General features: G+C 40.8%; 1 protein-coding gene across 1 annotated transcript in view; it reads right to left on the bottom strand.

Annotated features, from left to right (window-relative positions):
• DAPP1 (dual adaptor of phosphotyrosine and 3-phosphoinositides 1) overlaps positions 1–22701 on the bottom strand; it is a 60120-nt gene that overhangs the window by 13363 nt on the left and 24056 nt on the right. The window contains exon 4 of the mRNA XM_007172902.2: positions 10683–10813. Coding sequence (XP_007172964.1) covers positions 10683–10813 — 131 coding nt within the window. The remainder of the gene's footprint in view (positions 1–10682; positions 10814–22701) is intronic.

Below are 22701 nucleotides of genomic sequence, written 5' to 3'. Positions count from 1 at the left end.
CCCTGACTCCATTTTCAACTTAGTGGTGAAAATTATCTTTTTAAAAATTTTAAAACTTAAACAAATTGTGTTACTCAAACTCCCATGATTTTTTTTTAATCAACGCTTAGAAAAAAAATTAATTCTCTACCTTCCCCTACAAGGCCTTTCGTGTTGTGTAAGGAAAGGACAATTAGCATTTTGGGTAATTCTTCATCATGTGTTGTGGGATATTTAGCCCCCATGACCCCTGCCCATTGTTGGACAATTCTCCAGGGGTCTCTTGTGTTTCTCCATGTCTTACGAACAAGGCACCAACAGCCCTTTGTCCCACACCAATTTTTAAAGCATATTTATATAGCAGACAGCCTGAAAAGATAGAAATAGTGCTCGCTTCAGAGGAAAAGGCAGACAAGCAGAAGCCTTTTGAGTCTTTCAACGCCTGTGAAACTGTGGCAGGCGAACTTGTTAACTGGCAAGAAGGGTAGAGTCCCAGACCCTTCAAAGCTCCAGACACCCACTAATGCTGGCAATGCTCCAGAGCATTGTGACAACTGAAATGCTCATAAATTTCCAAACACTCAGCTGGGTGGCACTGCGCTTTGAGAACCCCATTGGCTACATGATCTGACCCCTCATCACCCCAATAATCTCATCTCCTACCACTTTCCCTCTAGCTCACTCCATGCCAGTTGCTAGATCTTCTTACTAGTCTTTAAACCGCCTCAATTTAGTTCCCACCTCGAGGCTTTTGTCCTGATCTCTGCCTGCAATGCTCTTCTACATCCTGACCTGAGTCATTCCTTCCCTTCTGTGAAGCCTCTTCTCTAATGTCACCTCCTCCTAGAGGCCTCCCTTGCTTCCCTCTCATCCACTTATCCGACTTTTTCTTTTTATGACCTATTAGTATCTGGGTTTATAATATTCCATTGGTGATTGTCTATGGTCCCCTCTACTACAGTGTGAGCTCAGTGAGGGCAGAACCTTTGCCTAATTTATTCCCAACTCTCCAGTGCTTAAAACAATCCTGGGTGCATTGTAGGCACTTTTTAAAAAGTTTGTTAAATAAATGAATCAGTTAAATTTCACCCTATCTCAGAAGCCTGATCCTATGTTGTGGATAAAATATATAAATTGTAATTTCCCCAAATGCAGTTGCCAAAGGATGGTAAACAGTTTTGCAGAAACATCTACATTTCTGGGCAATAAGACACCTATTTTCATTTTCACTTCAAGCAAGTTCTTTTTCCTGTAAATAGCACTTAGTCCTCTTCCTCCACTGCCAGAGCTTGTGCAAGAACCCCATCCCCAAAGGAGAAGGCAGATGTCTAGAAGCCCTCAGAGCTCTCAGGTTGGGGTGGAGGTGCAGTATCATATGTGCATGGGAGTAATCAATCAAGGCTCTGAACTCTTGTGCTCAGCAAGGGACAAGAGCTTCTAATCAGAGCAGAACTGGTTCCCCAGCGGGCTGGTTCAGTTATCAATCATTTCTTAGTGAGGAATAGTGTGACACTGCAGAATCCACTAGAAAACCTTTATAGTTTTCTGTCTATATCAATACACAATAAATGTCATGGACCTCTCATTATACAGTGTGAGTGCAGACATTTTCAACTATCCACTCATCACTGTTTTAAAAACTCCATTATACAGAACCTTTTGTGTATATTCATATTTGAATACTTGGGCAGGTGAATCGATCTGATACCTGGAGCGAGCAAAAAGGTAAGCAATAAGGCTTGCAGAATTTGATCTCAAGAGGGCTGTATCTACCTAAGTATGCTGTGTCTCATGCTTACACCAACTCCACAAATTAGGTCTTATCTGCATTTTACTGTTGAAAAATGTTGCACGTAGTAAGGTATGGTTCGATTGACCTTGAGTGGAGATCTTTAGGGGAAGGTAACAGATGAGAATGTAAGTTTAACTGAGAGTACAAATGAAAACGCTGTTAAAGTGATCGGTGGTGGGGTAAGGATCGTAAAGAGGAAGGTTAGGAAGAGTCCCGTCGACTGGAAAACAAAGGATTGGTTAGAGGGTAGACCTTAATGTGTTCTTTGGTCTGTTTTGACTTGGGACTAGTTATTGTCTTGCTTTCCTAAATTTCTCTAGTTCTGAGGTCTTATACTTGCCCTTCTTACTCTAACAAAGCTAAAACATCTTTCTCAACCAAATTCCAGAATTTTTATTTTTGAGTAGATGTAGTGTAGTAACAATGTAATATGTCGTGAACCTGGCTAGGCTATAAAGCTATGAAGACAGGCTATGATTCCTGTCGTGGGAAGTGTCAGGCTCCTGGAGAGGGCAGACACCGTGCGGGTAGTCAGCCCCCAGTATGATGATTCCAGGATAAAGGTGAGCCGAGGGTGCACAGAGGAGGGGCATTTTAGAGGAAGCTAAGAGGAGTCCAAGAAGGCTTCCTGGAAGAGGCTGATCCTGGATGCAAGTCTCTAAGGATGAGGGGACAGTAGCGGTGTTGGCAGCATTTCTGATGCAGGGAGGGGAGGAGGAGCACAGTTGTGGAGAGAGGTGGGGGTCCATAGCGTGAGTGTAGGAGGAGCATGAGGTCAGGCCAGAGAGGTGAGCAGGTTCCAGGCGGATGAAGACAGTGGGCACCACCGAAGGATGTTAAGCAGGGAGGTCACGTGGTAAATCTACTTCTTAGGAGAGATGCCTGTGGTGGCGGGGTAGAGAAAGTACCGCAAAGACAAAAAAGTCAAGCATGTTTTAACATAATGTGTAACTGAACATCTTCAAGCATAATGGTTGCTGTCTAGAACTAATTTTTGAGATTTCATTTGGGTGTTGTCCTCTTTATCATCGGCACACATCCACATGTCTTATACCAGAGCATGTAGCCAACGAGGAAGAGGGAAAGAATAGGGGAGCGCTGCGCATGATGAAGGGAAAGGTGCTGGAGAAGAATCTTTGCAGGGTCCCAGCTCCCAGAACAAACGTAAACAGACTGAGGAGAACAATGAAAGCCCCAGTTACACTGAAACTGAACAGTGGCTCACACGCTGCAAAGAAATGCAAGTGTCTTCTGTCCGTTCCCTTCATTCAGTGAAGGAAAAAAAGGCCAGGAAAAAATAACATCCTGAGAGATTATGGCCAAGGTGGAGAATCTTTTTCTTCCATAGAAAGTTGAAATGTAAAAGAAGATTTTTCTATTCTTAATTTAAGAAATTTGTAGAATAACAGTTTAGCCAACTGTGTGACCATAAACCTCTCGCCCATTCTACCACGAACTTCTTTGGTGAAGTAAGGCCAGGATTTAAGTGCCATTTCTGAAGTCTTTAAAATCCTATCACTGAAGGGAGACCTTCAAGACAGCAGAAAGGTAAGATGCGGAGATCACCTTCCTCCCCACAGATACAGTAGAAATACAACTACACGTGGAACTGCTCCTACAGAACACCCACTGAACGCTGGCAGAAGACGTCAGACCTCCCACAAGGCAAGAAAATCCCCACGTACCTGGGTAGGGCAAAAGAAAAAAGAAATAACAGAGACAGAAGAATAGGGACGGGCCCTGCACCAGTGGGAGGGAGCCGTGAAGGAAGAAAGGTTTCCACACACTAGGAAGCCCCTTCGCGGGCGGAGACTGCGGGTGGGGGAGGGGGAAGCTTCGGAGCCGCGGAGGAGAGCGCAGCCACGGGTGCGGAGGGCAAAGCGGAGAGATTCCTGCACAGAGGCTCGGCGCCGAGCAGCACTCAGCAGCCCGAGAGGCTTGTCTGCTCCCCCGCCGGGGCGGGCGGGGCTGGGAGCTGAGGCTCGGGCTTCGGTCGGCTCGCAGGGAGAGGACTGGGGCTGGCGGCGTGAACACAGCCTGAAGGGGTTAGTGCGCCATGGCGAGCCGGGAGGGAGTCCGGGAAAAGGTCTGCAGCTGCCGAAGAGGCAAGAGACTTTTTCTTACCTCTTTGTTTCCTGGTGCGCGAGGAGAGGGGATTAAGAGTGCTGCTTAAAGGAGCCCCAGAGACGGGCGCGAGCCGCGGCTGTCAGCACGGACCCCAGAGACGGGCGTGAGACGCTGGGGCTGCTGCTGCCGCCACCAAGAAGCCCGTGTGCGAGCACAGGTCACTCTCCACACCGCCCCTCCCGGGAGCCTGTGCGGCCCGCCACTGCCAGGCTCCCGTGATCCCTGGACAACTTCCCCGGGAGAACGCACGACGCGCCTCGGGCTGGTGCAACGTCACGACGCCTCTGACACCGCAGGCTCGCCCCGCCTCCTCCGTAACCCCTCCCTCCCCCCCCCCCCCCCCCCCCCGCCTGAGTGAGCCAGAGCCCCCGAAGCAGCTGCTCCTTTAACCCTGTCCTGTCTGAGCGGGGAACAGACGCCCTCAGGCGACCTACACGCAGAGGCGGGTCCAGATCCAAAGCTGAAACCCGGGAGCTGTGCGAACAAAGAAGAGAAAGGGAAATTTCTCCCAGCAGCCTCAGAAGCAGAGGATTAAATCTCCACAATCAACTTGATGTGCCTGCATCTGTGGAATACCTGAACAGACAACGAATCAGCCCAAATTGAGGCGGGGGAATTTGGGAGCAAGGATATATATGAATTTTTTCCTTTTTTCTCTTTTTGTGAGTGTGTATGTGTATGCTCCTGTGTGTGATTTTGTCTGTATAGCTTTGCTTTTACCATTTGTCCTAGAGTTCTGTCTGTCTGGTTTTTTTGTTCTTTTTTTTTTGTTTTTAGTATAGTTCTTAGCACTTGTTATCATTGGTGAATTTGTTTTCTTGTTTGGTTGCTCTCTTTCTTTCTTTTTTTTTCTTTTTTACTTTAATAATTATTTTTTATTTTAATAACTGTATTTTATTTTATTTTTTTCTTTCTTTCTCTCTTCCCCCCCCCCCCTTTTCTTCTGAGCCGTGTGGCTGACAGGGTCTTGGGGCTCCGGCCAGGTGTCAGGCCTGTGCCTCTGAGGTGGGAGAGCAGAGTTCAGGACATTGGTCCACCACAGACCTCCTAGCTCCATGTAATATCAAATGGCAAAAGCTCTCCCAGAGACCTCCATCTCAATGCTAAGACCCAGCTTCACTCAACGACCAGCAAGCTACAGTGCTGGACACCCTATGCCAAACAACTAGCAAGACAGGATCACAACCCCACCCATTAGCAGAGAGGCTGGCTAAAATCATAAAAACGTCACAGACACCCCAAAACACACCACCAGACACGGACCTGCCAACCAGAAAGACAAGATCCAGCCTCATCCACCAGAACACAGACACCAGTCCCCTCCACCAGGAAGCCTACACAACCCACTGAACCAACATTAGCCACTGGGGGCAGACACCAAAAACAACAGGAACTACGAACCTGCAGCCTGCAAAAAGGACACGCCAAACACAGTAACTTAAGCAAAATGAGAAGACAGAGAAACACACAGCAGATGAAGGAGCAAGATAAAAACCCACCAAACCAAACAGATGAAGAGGAAATAGGCAATCTACCTGAAAAAAGAATTCAGAGTAATGATAGTAAAGATGATACAAAATCATGGAAATAGAATGGAGAAAACACGAGAAACGTTTAACAAGGACCTAGAAGAACTAAAGAGCAAATAAACAATGATGAACAACACAATAAATGAGATTAAAAATTCTCAGGAAGGACGCAATAGCAGAATAACTGAGGCAGAAGAACGGATAAGTGACCTGGAAGATAAAATAGTGGAAATAACTACTGCAGAGAAGAATAAAGAAAAAAGAATGAAAAGAATTGAGGACAGTCTCAGAGACCTCTGGGACAACATTAAATGCACCAACATTCGAATTATAGGGGTCCCAGAAGAAGAAGAGAAAAATAAAGGGAATGAGAAAATATTTGAAGAGATTATAGTTGAAAACTTCCCTAATATGCGGAAGGAAATCATCAGTCAAGGCTAGAAAGTGCAGAGTCCCATACAGGATAAATCCAAGGAGAAATATGCCAACATACATATTAGTCAAACTATCAAAAATTAAATACAAAGAAAAAATATTAAAAGCAGCAAAGGAAAAACAACAAATAACGTACAAGGGAATCCCCATAAAGTTAACAGCTGATCTTTCAGCAGAAACTCTGCAAGCCAGAAGGGAGTGGCAGGACATATTTGAAGGGATGAAAGGGGAAAAACTACAACCAATATTACTCTACCCAGCAAGGATCTCTTTCAGATTTGACAGAGAAATTAAAACCTTTACAGACAAGCAAAAGCTAAGAGAATTCAGCACCACCAAACCAGCTTTACAACAAATGCTAAGGGAACTTCTCCAGGCAGGAAACACAAGAGAAGGAAAGGACCTACAATAACAAACCCAAAACAATTAAGAAAATGGTAATAGAGACATACATATTGATAATTACCTTAAATGTAAATGTAAATGGATTAAATGCTCCAAAAGACATAGACTGGCTGAATGGATACAAAAACAAGACTCGTATATATGCTGTCTACAAGAGACCCACTTCAGACCAAGGGACACATACAGACTGAAAGTGAGGGCATGGAAAAAGATATTCCATGCAAATGGAAATCAAAAGAAAGCTGGAGTAGCAATTCTCATATCACACAAAATAGACTTTAAAATAAAGACTATTACAAGAGACAAAGAAAGACACTACATAATGATCAAGGGATCAATCCAAGAAGAAGATACAGCAATTGTAAATATTTATGCACCCAACATAGGAGCACGTCAGTACTTAAGGTAAATGTTAACAGCCATAAGAGGGGATATCGACAGTAACACAATCATAGTAGGGACGTTAACACCACACTTTCGCCAATGGACAGATCATCCAAAATGAAAATAAATAAGGAAACAAAAGCTTTAAATGATACATTAGACAAGGTGGACTTAATTGATATTTATAGGACATTCCATCCAAAAACAACAGAATACACTTTCTTCTCAAGTGCTCATGGAACATTCTCCAGGATACATCATATATTGGGTCACAAATCAAGCCTTGGTGAATTTAAGAAAATTGAAATCATATCAAGTATCTTTGCCAAGCACAATGCTATGAGACTAGATATCAATTACAGGAAAAAAATCTGTAAAAAAATACAAACACATGGAGGCTAAACAGTGCACTACTTAATAACCAAGAGATCACTGAAGAAATCCAAGAGGAAATCAAAAAATACCTAGAAACAAATGACAATGAAAACACGACGACCCAAAACCTATGGGATGCAGCAAAAGCAGTTCTAAGAGGGAAGTTTATAGCAATACAATCCTACCTCAAGAAACAAGAAACATCTCAAATAAATAACCTAACCTTACACCTAAAGCAATTAGAGAAAGAAGAAGAACAACAACAAAAAAACAAAGTTAGCAGAAGGAAAGAAATCATAAAGATCAGATCAGAAATAAATGAAAAAGAAATGAAGGAAACAACAGCAAAGATCAATAAAACTAAAAGCTGGTTCTTTGAGAAGATAAACAAAATTGATAAACCACTAGCCAGACTCATCAAGAAAAAAAGGGAGAAGAGTCAAATAAACAGAATTAGAAATGAAAAAGGAGAAGTAACAACTGACACTGTAGAAATACAAAGGATCATGAGAGATTACTGCAAGCAACTATATGCCAATAAAATGGACAACCTGGAAGAAATGGACAAATTCTTAGAAAAGCACAACCTTCCAAGCCTGAACCAGGAAGAAACAGCAAATATGAACAAACCAATCACAAGCACTGAAATTGAGACTGTGATTAAAAATCTTCCAACAAACAAAAGCCCACAACCAGATGGCTTCACAGGCGAATTCTATCAAACATTTAGAAAACAGCTAACACCTATCCTTCTCAAACTCTTCCAAAATATAGCAGAGGGAGGAACACTTCCAAACTCATTCTATGAGGCCACCATCACCCTGATACCAAAACCAGACAAAGATGCCACAAAGAAAGAAAACTACAGGCCAATATCACTGATGAACATAGATGCAAAAATCCTCAACAAAATACTAGCAAACAGAATCCAACAGCACATTAAAAGGATCATACACCATGATCAAGTGGGGTTTATCCCAGGAATGCAAGGATTCTTCAATATACACAAATCAATCAATGTGATACACCATATTAACAAATTGAAGGATAAAACCATATGATCATCTCAATAGATGCAGAGAAAGCTTTCGACAAAATTCAACACCCATTTATGATAAAAACCCTCCAGAAAGTAGGCACAGAGGGCACTTACCTCAACATAGTAAAGGCCATATATGACAAACCCACAGCCAACATCGTCCTCAATGGTGAAAAATTGAAACCATTTCCACTAAGATCAGGAACAAGACAAGGTTGCCCACTCTCACCACTATTATTCAACATAGTTTTGGAAGTTTTAGCCACAGCAATCAGAGAAGAAAAAGAAATAAAAGGAATCCAAATTGGAAAAGAAAGAAAGCTGTCACTGTTTTCAGATGACATGATACTATATATAAAGAATCCTAAAGATGCCACCAGAAGACTACTAGAGCTAATCAATGAATTTGGTAAAGTAGCAGGATACAAAATGAATGCACAGAAATCTCTTGCATTCCTATACACTAATGATGAAAAATCTGAAAGAGAAATTAAGGAAACGGTCCCATTTACCATTGCAACAAAAAGAATAAAATATCTAGGAATAAACCTACCTAAGGAGACAAAAGACATGTATGCAGAAAACTATGACGCTGTTGAAAGAAATTAAAGATGATACAAATAGATGGAGAGATATACCATGTTCTTGGATTGGAAGAATCAACATTGTGAAAATGACTATAGTACCCAAAGCAATCTGCAGATTCAATGCAATCCCTGTCAAACTACAAATGGCATTTTTCACAGAAGTAGAACAAAAAATTTCATAATTTGTATGGAAACACAAAAAACCCTGAATAGCCAAAGCAACCCTGAGAAAGAAAAACGGAGCTGCAGGAATCAGGCTCCCTGACTTCAGACTATACTACAAAGCTACAGTAATCAATACAGTATGGTACTGGCACAAAAAACCAGAAATATAGATCAATGGAACAGGATAGAAAGCCCAGAGATAAACCCACACACATATGGTCACCTTATCTTTGATAAAGGAGGCAAGAATATACAGTGGAGAAAAGACAGCCTCTTCAATAAGTGGTGCTGGGAAAACTGGACAGCTACATGTAAAAGAATGAAATTAGAACCCTCCCTAACACCATACACAAAAATAAAGTCAAAATGGATTAAAGACCTAAATGTAAGGCCAGACACTATAAAACTCTTAGAGGAAAACATAGGCAGAACACTCTATGACATAAATCATAGCCAGATCCTTTTTGACCCACCTCCTAGAGAAATGGAAATTGAAAAAAATTAACAAATGGGACCTAATGAAACTTAAAAGCTTTTGCACAGCAAAGGAAACCATGAACAAGACCAAAAGACAACACTCAGAATGGGAGAAAATATTTGCAAATGAAGCAACTGACAAAGGATTAATCTCCAAAATTTACAAACAGCTCATGCAGCTCAATATCAAAAAAATAACAACCCAACCCAAAAATGGGCAGAAGACCTAAATAGACATTTCTGCAAAGAAGATAAACAGATTGCCAACAAACACATGAAAGGATGCTCAGCATCAGTAATCATTAGAGAAATGCAAATCAAAACTACAATGAGGTATCACCTCACACCGGTCAGAATGGCCATCATCAAAAAATCTAGAAACAATAAATGCTGGAGAGGGTGTGGAGAAAAGGGAACCCTGTTGCATTGTTGGTGGGAATGTAAATTGATACAGCCACTATGGAGAACAGTATGGAGGTTCCTTAGAAAACTAAAAAGAGAACTACCATACGACCCAGCAATCCCAGTACTGTGCATATACCCTGAGAAAACCATAACTGAAAAAGAGTCATGTACCACAATGTTCATTGCAGCTCTATTTACATTAGCTGGGACACGGAAGCAACCTATGTGTCCATTGACAGATGAATGGATAAAGAAGATGTGGCACATATATACAATGGAATATTACTCAGCCATAAAAAGAAACAAAGTTGAGTTATTTGTAGTGAGGTAGATGGACCTAGAGTCTGTCATACAGAGTGAAGTAAGTCAGAAAGAGAAAAACAAATACCGTATGCTAACACATATATATGGAGTCTAAAAAAAAAAAAAAGTGGTTATGAAGAACCTAGGGGCAGGACAGGAATAAAGACACAGAGGTAGAGAACGGTCTTGAGGGCACAGGGAGGGGGAAGGGTAAGCTGGGACAAAGTGAGAGAGTGGCATGGACTTATATATACTACCAAATGTAGAATAGCTAGTGGGAAGCCGCTGCATAGCACAGGGAGATCAGTTTGGTGCTTTGTGACCACCTAGAGGGGTGGGATAGGGAGGATGGGAGGGAGACACAAGAGGGAGGGGATATGGGGATATATGTATACGTATAGCTGATTCACTTTGTTATACAGCAGAAACTAACACACCATTGTAAAGCAATTATACTCCAATAAAGATGTTAAAAAAAAAATCCTATCACTATCGCATTGTAATTTTATCCAATTTACCCTGGACCGGATGAACTGAGTCATAGGTTTTGAACCTTATGTTCCTTTCCAGCTTTTATATCCCAAGTTAGAATTTTTATGTGAACAAATATATTTTTAAAAGTGTGTAACTGTTACCGCTTTTAGACAGTGAGCCCCGTGGGTAGATAGACGGCCACTTACAGAAGGGGCAGTGGGCACGAGGTCGTTTTCTGTTCTTCCTGTCTGCATTGCTGTGTGAACCCGGACGGATTCATAAATGGATGGTTCTTCCACTTTTCTTGGATAGGGATGTTTCAGAACAATCAGAGTGCCTGAACGAAGACAAAAAAACATAAGTAGAATCCCCAGAAATAAGGTCCAAATGCTAACAACTGGATAACTGTGGCTGAATTGTAAAGTCTCTTGTTTTTTCATGGATTCACTTACTCATTTTCTCAACCTGTATCGAGTACGAACTACATGCCAGGCACTTAAGCCAGTCTCTGGAGATACAAAGCGGGATGAGACGATATCTGGCCTCCTCGTGCTGGGACAGAGCTAGCAACGAACATAGTCATTTAACTGAACAGGGTGATGAGACCAATGTCGGTCACGTGAACCAAGCATGCTGGGAGCCTATGTGGTAACTGTGCTTTTTAGGAGAGATGTCACTGGTGGCAGGGTAGAAAAAGTACCACAGAGACAAAAAGGTCATGCATAAGAAAAGCCTTTCTGTGGAATGCTTCAGAAACTCTTTCCTAGGGGAGGCAACACCGTTCTAGACCTTAAAGCTGTAACTGGAGGTTTTCCAAGTGGGCTTTACAAAAGCCATGCAAACAAAACTAATCAAATACTCCAGGTGTAGGAGGATTTATTGCATTGCCCTACTTCTCACTAGTTTCAGAACAACTTGCAACAAATCAGTGGACCTGAAAAATATGAGCTCGTAGCATTTTCCGTAGTATCTCCTACCAGGATGGGAGAAAATAAATTAACAGCTGGAGGAAATGAAGTCTTTGCTTTTCTTAAGTGAACATGAAGTGAATAGGCTGGGCCTCCCGTGTGATTACCTTCCCTTCCATCTGGAGGAGGGGGGTCCCGGCAGAAAAAGGGTCCCCCCAGGGGCCAGGCACTGGGGGCTTGGGCGAGTCATTCAGAGGGCTGAGCGCTTTCAGCTCAACATTGACATTTCCCCCTTCTGCATCCTTCCCTTTCCCTAGTCAATCAGTCAGTCAGAAACTAGAAACTGACTACAAAAAGACTAAGTTAAGGGTTTTCTCCCCTTTGCTATGGCTTCTTGCCTTTTTAATTTCATTCAGGTCTTTTATACGGCAGGCCCAAGATTGTACCAGACACTGGGGGAGATGCAAAGAATTCAGTAATTCATTCAACAAATATTTACTGAGCTCTACTAAGTGCCAGGCACTTGTCTAGGCCCTGGAGATGCAGCAACAGACAAAGGAGATGTAGCGTCTGCTCTCATGGCAGGGGAGACAGAAAAAATTTTGAAAAAAAGAATATGTCAAGTGAGAGAATCGTTATGAAAACCCTAACAGAGCAATGTAAAGGAACAGAGAGCGAAAAGAGAGGGGTTGGGGAGGGTGGTATTTTTATCAGGTCAGGGAAGCCTTCTTTGACAGGGTGACAGAAAGCTCATAGAAAGTATAGACCTTGAATTGCAGTAAGAAAGAGACAAGGAGGAAAGGAAAATACCTCCTCTGCAGTTAAAAAACCCTTAATAACAATGATAAACCTACAAACAAAGCAAAACCTTTCTATGAGGCTTGAGTACATACAACGTACTGACTGCAAAAACAGAACCGTGCCTTCTGATACCTGGGCCCAGATAGTGCCCTGCTGTAAAGTGAAAAGGAGCATTGAGAACAGCCAGAAGAGGGCTCTAATCTTGGCCCCAAAACAATACCCTCCTGCTCTCTCTGTACCCAATTCACCTCAGGAACCCTGGGAACACAGTGGAAAATGGAGTTTGCAGTTATCAGAAGCTCCAGTACTGCTCAGGCACATTGTCTGTGCTCCCTTTTGTCCGTGTGATTCTTTCATGAGAACAGATCCAGTCATATCAGGACAAGGGGCCAGTTACAGGTTTACAGTCATAATGAAAGCAGCAACACCTAAATCAAGAGCAGCCGTTATGCAGGCTCAGGGGCACTGTGGATGCAGCTGTGACATGGCAGATGCTTGGTGAATTTGGGGCTGGCTTCTAAGTGACCTACCCCAGAGAAACACCTCCTGGCAGCCAACCAGGCATCGTGGAAAGAGCCACCATGGCCACTCAGCACCTGTTGACTTTGGACATTCTATCACAAGCTTCTGTTTCTTCCTCTGACAAGTGAGCATAATTACGCTTTCTTCATGAAGCTGTTTTAAGCACCAAATAGAGAAGTGTTTGTGAAAGGATTATAACAATGTTCGATGTTGTTATGCTTCGATATAGAGCATTTTTAAATCCTTGAGTGAAATTCCAATAAGTGGCATCTTTGGGAATGTGGATTTTAAAATAAGTTAAGAAAGACCTCAGTGTAACGATGTGCTAAGAATAAAAGTGGCAGTAGTTTAGTAGGCACTGACGACATAGCGCTAAGACAAACAGGTGCCTCTTAAACACTTCATCTGACAATGGAGGAGAGGGGGACCGGAGCTCAGGGCTCAAAGTGGCTCACAAATAAGAAAAAAAATGTGAAATCTTGTGCTTCATCTTCAAAGTTGATGCTAAATTATCATCCTATTCCATATGCTTAATATGAAAATAATATTTTAAATGATGCCCTAGAAAGATGCACCTGGTCAATCCTCTGTCCTTTTGCACAGAACCAAGCATACCCCAGGTATATGCCTACCTATACAGGTTTCCTATTGCAGCTGTAACAAATCGTCACAAGCGTAGTGACTTAAAATAACTCAAATTTATTATCCTACAGTTCTGGAGGTCAGAAGTCTGAAATTGGTCTCACTAAAGTGAAAGTATCGGCAGGGCTGCTTTCCTTTTGGAGGCTCTAGGGGACAATCCATTCCCTTGCCTTTTCTAGCTTCTGGAGGCTGCCTGCATTCCTTGAGTGGTGGCCCGATTCCTCCATCTTTAAAGCCAGCAACAGCGGGTCAAGTCCTTCTTATGCTGCTATCTCTCCAGTTCTCCCTCTTCTACCTCCATCTTATAAGGACCCTTGTGATTACAGTGGTTGCTCCTGATTATCCAGGATAATCTCCCCATCTCAAAGTCAGCTAATTAGTAGCCTTAATTCTATCAGCAAACTTAATTCCCTCTTGCCATGTAATGTAACATTCACATTTCCGGGGACGGATGGGAATGCTTTTGGGGGGGGGGTCATTATCCTGCTTACCACGGTATCAGTTTCTGGGAGGTAAGCATAGCCATAGGGGCCCATTGTGCTGCATTGTAAGGACCTCTGGGCCAGGGTTGCTGCCTGAGCCTGCAGTGCCGTAACCACTTGGTACTGTAAAGCCATTGCCTTTCCAACACGTGCATTTCCAAGCCCTGTGAGTCCCTTCAGAGCAGGTATGGTGCCAAATTTATCTTTGTATCCCTACCTCCTGGTAGAGTTTCTGATGTAGGGAAGGCTTGATGAGTGAATGGATGAATGAATGCCACAGTAATTCAGATTTAAGGCAGGGAAGAGCCTGAGATGAACCAGGCTCTTCCAGGTCCATGATTACCCCGGTCTGGGGCAAGGACAGGACAGGACAACAACTCCAAATTCGGCTCTCCAAATCTCCATTGGGGGGACCCAAATTCTATTTTGAAAACTTCCTCTGAAGTTTAACCAATGAATAGCTAAGCTAAGGTAAATGATATTGAGTCAACCAGGAAAGCAGAATTGACCATAGATAGATATTAACTAGTAAGACCATGAATGAGGCTAGATTGAATGGTGGAATGAAGAAAATGACAAACTACTTATAAAATGATAACTTCCAGGACTTCCCTGGTGGTCCAGTGGTTGAGACTCTGAGCTTCCAATGCAGGGGGCATGGGCTCGATCCCAGGGTGGGGAAGTTTTGCATGCCACATGGCGCAGCCAAAAATAAATAAATAAATGAATAAAATAACTTCCACTGATAAAAATATGGCCTCTTGAGAAACAGGTCTCCTTAGCCAACTATTCTGCCCAAGGAAGGGCCAATATATGGACTTCTTGGCATGGCTGCTAGGCTTACAATGATTTCCCCTTTTGTAGAGATCGTCCCATCCCCTTACACAGAAGTAGACCCCAAAGACCCCGGTCCTCCTCCACAAACACCTAACCTGGACACACTCATTGGACCAATCCAGGGATCTGCTTAGTCACTTCTCTGGAAAAAAGGTCCACTAGCTTCAGTTTCTGAGTTCATGAAGAAGACTTGTTTCCTGCCTTTGACATGAAAGCTGGTTTCAGAAACGCTCAGTGGAGGTACGTTTTTGAGTTGATCAGAGCGGGAGGAAGGCAGGCATTTCAATTTGCTGAAAGCTACAGAGTTGCCATGCTCGCTGGGCTGATTACTTACTGTCTCTCGTGGTTTAGCTTGCCCTTAAATTCTGAGCTGATATACGAATATCTTTCCAAAAAATTCCACTTTTCTCCCTGTATCCTTCTTTTTCTTTTCCTTTTTTTTTTTTTTTTAAATTCAGCTAGCCAGGGTTACTTTCTATCATTTGCAGTCAAAGGAAACTTATCTAATGTTGCCACCACAGACTCATTATATAAGTTCCACCCAAGGTTCAAGACAGCACGTTGGCTCCCTAAGAGAGAGCTCTGGGTTAGTGATATTCAGACAAAATTAACCCCAGGACTTGGTTTGAAGATTCAGATAAAAGGCAACAGGAGACAAGGGCTGGTAGAGGGAGAAGAGACACAGATCTGCAACCACAGGTTGAAACGCTTGCTCTAAGTTTCACTTCAGTTTCTGAACTGCATGAAGGAGGAGACTGCTGTTTCCTGCCTTTGACATGAAACCTGGTATCAGAAATGCTTGGTGGAGGTATATTTTTGAAGTGATCAGAGCAGGATCGAGGCACGTATTTAAATTTGCTTTGGCTGAACTGTAACTTACAGGACACCAACTCAGAGTGTAATACTATGAGATTGCATTGAAGGACTCCTTATCTTGTATCCCAGCAGGAATTCAGAAAAAGAGTAAGGACAGTCTCAAGCCTTAGGCATTGGTTTGATATCTAAAATAGAGAGTAGGGCAGGGCACATATAGCTCCTAAAAAGGAAACTTTTGTTTAGAATATTTCTTTTATGCACTAAAGCTAGTATTCAATACTCACTCAGCCAGGTTGCCCACCTAGACTGTAAAATGTTTGAGGGCAAGGATGATACCTGTTTCATCACTGTTTTATCAGTGGCCAGCAATGCCCAGCTCATAGCTGGCACTCAATATGTATTTGTTAATTATGAATTAAATTAAAGTAAGATTATATCCATCCATGTTTTATTATTGCCCTCAGTTCACAAAACAAACTTTCCAACTGGCGTATGCATGGTGGGTTCCTCCATCTCCTCCCACCATTGGGAAGTGACTTTCTAAGGGGGTTTATAAGAATATTTAAGATCTTTCTCTTTTCTTCTTTGCTACCTTTTCTGCAAATAAACTTGAACTCATCATAAAAGGGGGCTAGTAAAACCACATTCATTTATAGATGAAGGGGTTTTAATATTGGTTTTAATATTAAAAATATTAAGAGAAGAGAAATATACTGAGGTAGGAAAAGAGAAATATACTGAAGTAGGAAAAGCAGACCAGTTAGCCAGAGAAAAAGAAGTCTGTTAAACAACCAAGTCAAATCAGGTCACTTTTTTTTGAGTACTTGATTATACCTTTCAGATGAATGCACTATGGAACTGGCTTAAAATTTGAAGAGGACATCACAAAGATTTGATAAACACTAATCCAATTGTCCCTAAACCAACTCTTCATGATATGCCAAAGAATATACAGCTCTTACATATAATTATTGGAATGAATTACCATAAAAGGGCTTCATTAAATAACTAATAATAATTAAGTATTTATGCCATGCTAAGAATCATTCTAAATATGCCTCATCTCATTCAATCTTCACAGCAAGTCATTAAGATATCAACTATTACCATCAGCTCAGTTTTATAAGATGATCAAACTGAAGCTCAGAGAGGTCACATAACTTGCCCGAGGACACACAGTTAGCTGATACATGGCAAAGGCTGGAGTTAGAACTGGGAGTTCACATATTTACTCATTATACCATACGTTTTTCTCAGCCTTGGTGATAATGACCACCATGGAAACTCTCTACAGCAAGTGAAATGTTGTTCTTGGCTATTGTGGGCAAGAGATCACATGTATAAATCAAAATTCGAAGAAGTGGATTCTTTAAGAGGCAGCTTGAGGAAAGGAGAGGAGAGTTTTTGCTTCAACATTTCTCACCAGGCCTCAGTTTCTTCATTTGTAAAGGAGAAATGAAATGGTCTCTGAGCTCCCTTCCAAATCCAACATTCTGTAAATCTAGTTAAAAGCATAGGCCCAATTGAAGGGCAAGAAATATTAGGATGCTTAGTAACAAAATGTTTACCCTGCTTCTGCAAATGCACAATATTCACTTGATATACTTTAGTCCTGATGTCATTTTATTTTTGCCTCTCATTTTTCTTTTCCTCCACCTTCTCTTCAAACTTTAAATTTTATTTTACTTTACTGTAATTACGTAGGCTATTTTATATCTTTTCTGGAGAGGCATGAATGAGATGGGGCTAAGTATTTGGGGGCCGTTTCCTAGTCAGCCTTTTTTATGTTTTATGATTTCCTAGTATAATTTCTCCAATGGCAATTTATGTAAATAAATTAAGAACAGCAATAAACACGAAGACAGAAGTTCAAATTGAGTCACGTTCTTTAGAACAATGGCTTTATATCACATACCAAAAATATTAAAGGTTTTAAAGAGACTGAGGACTAAAACATGTATTGTAGGCCTGCCGTATCCTACAAGCATTCTGTTACATCATGTGGCAGGGATTCTTCCCATCCAAATCCGTTCAAGGCCATGCTTTGATGTGGCAATACTGTATTGCAGTGTCACTGTGACACCAGTTTCAGGAGACAGCAAAATGAGTGGAAAGCACACACACTTTAGAACCAGTTAGCCTGGATTCCAGTCTCAGCTCTGATGCTTTCTATGTGTGCAGCTTGGGCAAATAAATTAAAATCTTTGAGTTTTTATTTCCTCATCTGAAAATGGGACCACTTTACACATTATAGTGGGTGGTCCAGAAGATTAAATAACTTGGTATATGTGAAAATATCTAGTAGCATACCTCAAACTTAGTAAAACTCCACAAAGATTTGTTTCATTCTCTTCCTTGCCTGCTTTTTCCTTTTTCAAACACACCTCATCTACAAACTAAGAAGATTTATATTTTTGGCAAACATAAACTGAAGAAGTGACTCTTGGTTGTGGTTTGGCAACATTCTAAGTTGTCACCAATTATTTTCAGAAGTGTCACATAATTCTCAAATTAAAATTAATTTTAAATTAATTATTTTAAAATGCCATCTGGGTAAGATGGCTGGTATTGCAAAATAAAATAATAACTGTAGCAGTTATTAAAAGGTTGGGAATCCCCACGTCAAAACAAAAAGAGAAGTGGAAATTTGACATTTAAGAAAGAACCAGATAGGATCTTCAAAATTGAGAACCAATTACTATAAAGGGTAAGCACAAACACAGCACACTTGACTTACACCATATTTTTTCATGCTAGTTAGGTGATTAAAGTCACAACACAGTAATTCCTATAATAAATTGTACAAGACAATTTCATGTACAAAAGTATTGCAATATAAATAAAAGGTAATGGGAAAGGCTATTTTTGTTTTAATACTATTTGGACATTTAAGCGTAAAGATAAATGGTGTCTACATTTTCCAAGATGACACTCAGTCAATAACAAGAGGATACAGTAAAAATTAATAATGGACCAAACATATTCATACTAAAAAAAGTCTCAAATTTCCAAATCTATTTGAGTTGAATTTAGAAGCCTTGTATAAATATGAATAGAAGTTTTACGTAACATCTTACTATTACAAATGAAAGGCAGGGTCTGAATTTAATCATTACTGAGCATACATACGACGCAAATCATCATTTTCAAATTATGCTCTGTATACACTTTGGAAGTAAAACTTAATTGTCAGTAGCTTGCTAGTTGCGACGCTGCCATGAAAGCTGCAACGCGGGCTTTGGTAATGGGATACCCACCACAGAATGCTGTGGATAATGATTAGCATTTATTCTTTTAGGTGCTGGGAAATAACAGGGAAAAAAAAAACTGACAAAAATCCCTCTTCTCATAGAGCTTACATATGAGTGTGAAGGTTTTAAAAAAATAAGTGAATTAAAAATATGTTAGAAGGTAAATGGGCCATTGAAGAGAGTAAAGCAAGTGGGTACATTGTATATATCTCTATGATATACTTGGGAGATGATTGGGTTTTGAGAATGAGAAATATCTTAAGAGTGTTTATGGGTATTCATAAGGAGAAATTAGAGTGAATGGAAACTTTAATGGAGATTAGAGAGATTAAATGTAGATTACAACAAGGGAAAGGGAAAATTATAATAATAGAATCTTAAAGTTGTCAGGAGGGTTAGATCTTGCTTACAAAATCTTCATTCTTTAGCTTAGGAGGCAGAAATCCTGGGAGTTTAAATAATAGGAATAAAATAGGAAAAAGAAATCTTAAAAGAGTATTCATCCCTTTAGGTTAACACTTTTACCTATCCTGAGAGCAAATATTTTCTTATGACCCAGGACCAAGAATTCTGGTTTCACTCTACTGAATACATTAAATAGATATAAGATTGTAAGGCAGAAGTGTACGGTTGTTGTTTATTTGGACATCTTCCCTGTTGCCCTCAAAGGTGATGCCATTCCTGCCGGTGAATGAGTGTGAGAAAGTCTCTCTTAAATAAACTCACTGCCCAGGCCCTGGAGGGCGAGGCTGGCCTGAGCTGGGCTGGTCTGCAGAGTGGCCTGAAATACTTAGTTCTAGTCCTTCCCATTCTGGGGATCTGGAGGTCAGAACCCTGGCAGGGTCTCATCCATCGTGCAGACAAATGCTTCCCCTGGTGATCCTTAACCGAACAAAAATTTTAATAAGAATTTACACTTCATCTGATGATGAAGAAGGAATCATCAGCCTGGAGGTCTCCTGATCACTGTAAGCCAATTCTTTTTAAATTTTTTAAATTTTTAATTGAAGTACAGTTGATTTACAAAGCTGTGTTAATTTTTGCTGCACAGCAAAGTGATTCAGCCATACATATATATACATTCTTTTTTATATTCTTTTCCATATGGTTCATCACAGGACACTGAATATAGTTCCCTGTGCTCTACTGTAGGACCTTGTTGCCCATCCATCCCATACATAATAGTTATTTATCCATTCATCTGTCGATGGACATTTAGGTTGTTTTCATGTCCTGGCTATTGTGAATAGTGCTGCTATGAACATAGGGGTGCATGTATCTTTTTGAATTACAGTTTTGCAGGAGCCAATTCTATTTTTTAATTGACGTATAATTGATGTACAGTGTTGAGCCAATCTCTGCTGTACAGCAAAGTGACTCAGTTATATATATGTGTATGTATATATATACACACTCTTTTTTAAAATATTCTTTTCCATTATGGTTCATCCCAGGAGATTGGATATAGTTCCCTGTGCTCTACAGTAGGTCCTGTTGTTTACCCATTCTGAATGTAATAGTTTGCATCTACCAACCCCAAACTCCCAGTGCATCCCTCTCCCTTCCCCTTGGCAACCACAAGTCATTTCTCTATGTCTATGAGTCTGTTTCTGTTTCATAGATAGGTTCATTTGTGTCATATTTTTGATTCCACACATAAGTGATATCATATGGTATTGGTCTTTCTCTTTCTGACTTACTTCACTTAGTATGATAATCTCTAGGTCCAACCATGTTGCTGCAAAATGGCATTATTTTGTTCTTTTTTATGTCTGAGTGGTATTCCATTGTATATATGTACCACATCTTCTTTATCCATTCGTCTGTTGATGGATATTTAGGCTGTTTCCATGTCTTGGCTGTTGTGACTAGTGCTGCTATGAACGTAGAGGTGCATGTATCTTTTTGAATTATAGTTTTGTCTGGCTATATGCCTAGGAGTAGGACTGCTGGATCTTATGGTAGTTCTATTTTTAGTTTTTTAAGGAACCTCCATACTGTTTTCCATAGTGGCTGTACCAGTTTACATTCCCACCAACAGTGTAGGAGGGTTCCCCTTTTCTTCAGGAGCCAATTCTTTCTTTCTTTTTGGCTGCGTTGGGTCTTCATTGCTGCGTGCCGGCTTCTCATCGCGGTGGCTTCTTTTATTGCGGAGCACAAGCTGTATGTGCAGGGGCTTCAGTAGTTGTGGCGCACGGGCTCTAGAGCGCAGGCTCAGTAGTTGTGGTGCAAGGGCTTAGTTGCTCTGCGGCACGTGGGATCTTCCCGGACCAAGGGTAAAACCCGTGTCCCCTGCATTGGCAGGAGGATTCTTAACCACTGTGCCACCAGGGAAGTCCCCAGGAGCCAATTCTTAAATGAACAAGAAGAGATCTGTTTTTAGAAGATGGAATCCCAGTTTCCATTCACTGTTATTCATAGGTCACACTGCTGACTCTGTGACTTCCAAGGACCATCTGGGTTTAAAAGCCATCATAGCTTCAGCAGGTTATCTTGTTTCCTGAGGCTTATTACTCCCAGAGGGCATAACAGAAGCTCATATGTCATGGGTTTTGCCCCTTGTTCCCAGCTTTGGTGGCTTTGCCTTCAGCTGGCAGGGACAGATAAGAGGAATATTTCAGAGTTACTGGGATTTAACTCAAGAGCTGGAAGCCAGTTTGTCAAGTACATATCTATCAGCACCCAGGGTCTGTAGCAGGGGTTTAAATAGCAGCAAATTCCCAACTGGGTAATGAATAGAACAGAGGAGAGGCAATGGAGAGCAAAAATCTCAGTTTCCTAAGTTTTATTGCAATAAATAAAATAACAATTATAGTGATGATAAGGCTACAGCAAGTTTCAGCTTTTTTTTTTAATTTTTGAATTTTATTTTATTCATTTTTTTATTAGGTTCTTATTAGTCATCCATTTTATACATATTAGTGTATATATGTGAATCCTAATCTCCCAAATCATCACACCACCACCACCCACCCTCTGCCACTTTGAAGAAAACTACCATAGGTGTCTGGATTACAAATCTTTATAATCCCTATTGCATTAATCACAAACTTTCTTTAGTCAGATTAATCTATTTGCTGGGAAGCTTAATATTGACCCAAATATAACACTGAGGAACCTTTATTTTGGTGCAGTCTTAGGTGATCCTTTCACCTAGTGATTGGATCAGTGCCAGAAAAGCTCAACCAGAAAGTACTGCATTCACTTTGATCTCAAAGAAGATGTGGTATATACATATACACACACAATGAAATACTACTCAGCCATAAAAAAAATGAAATTTTGCCATTTGCAGCAACATGGATGGATTTGGAGGGCATTATACTAAGTGAAATAAGTCAGACAGAGAAAGACAAATACTGTATATCACTTATATGTGGAATTTAAAAAATACAGCAAACTAGTGAATATAATAAAAAAGAAGCAGACTCACAGACATAGAGAACAAACTAATGGTTACCAGTGGGGAGGGGGAAGAGGAGAGGGACAGTATAGGGGTAGGAGGTTAAGAGGTACAAACTATTGTGCTTAAAAAAAGCTACATGGATATATTCTATAGCACAGGGAATATAGCCAATATTTTATAATGACTATAAATGGAGTAAAATTTTTAAAAATTGTGAATCACTATATTGTACACCTGTAACATATAGTATTGTACTTCAACTATACTTCAATTAAAAAGAATTTAAAATAAAACAAAAAAAACTTTAAAAAAAGGGGGTTTTGAAACCTGCTAGTAGGCAGAATATGTACTTTTTCATAACTTGGAGAAAGTCTGGAAAGGAGTATGGAGAGTGACCAAAGATACTGAAAATAGAGTCTAGACGGAGAGTTTAAAAGAAGGGAGCTGATTTTGCTTGGCGAGAGAAGAGGAGGCTGGAAAGTAACAATGGTAATGGCTTTGAAGGATACAAAGAGTTGCAACTCACAGTCATCATTCATTCATTTATTCATTCACTCACC

This window comes from Balaenoptera acutorostrata, chromosome 5 (assembly GCF_949987535.1).
Source record: "Balaenoptera acutorostrata chromosome 5, mBalAcu1.1, whole genome shotgun sequence".
Lineage (NCBI taxonomy): Eukaryota > Metazoa > Chordata > Mammalia > Artiodactyla > Balaenopteridae > Balaenoptera > Balaenoptera acutorostrata.
The sequence above is the reverse complement of the archived record's forward strand: the minus strand, read 5'-3'. Positions and strand labels throughout refer to the sequence as shown.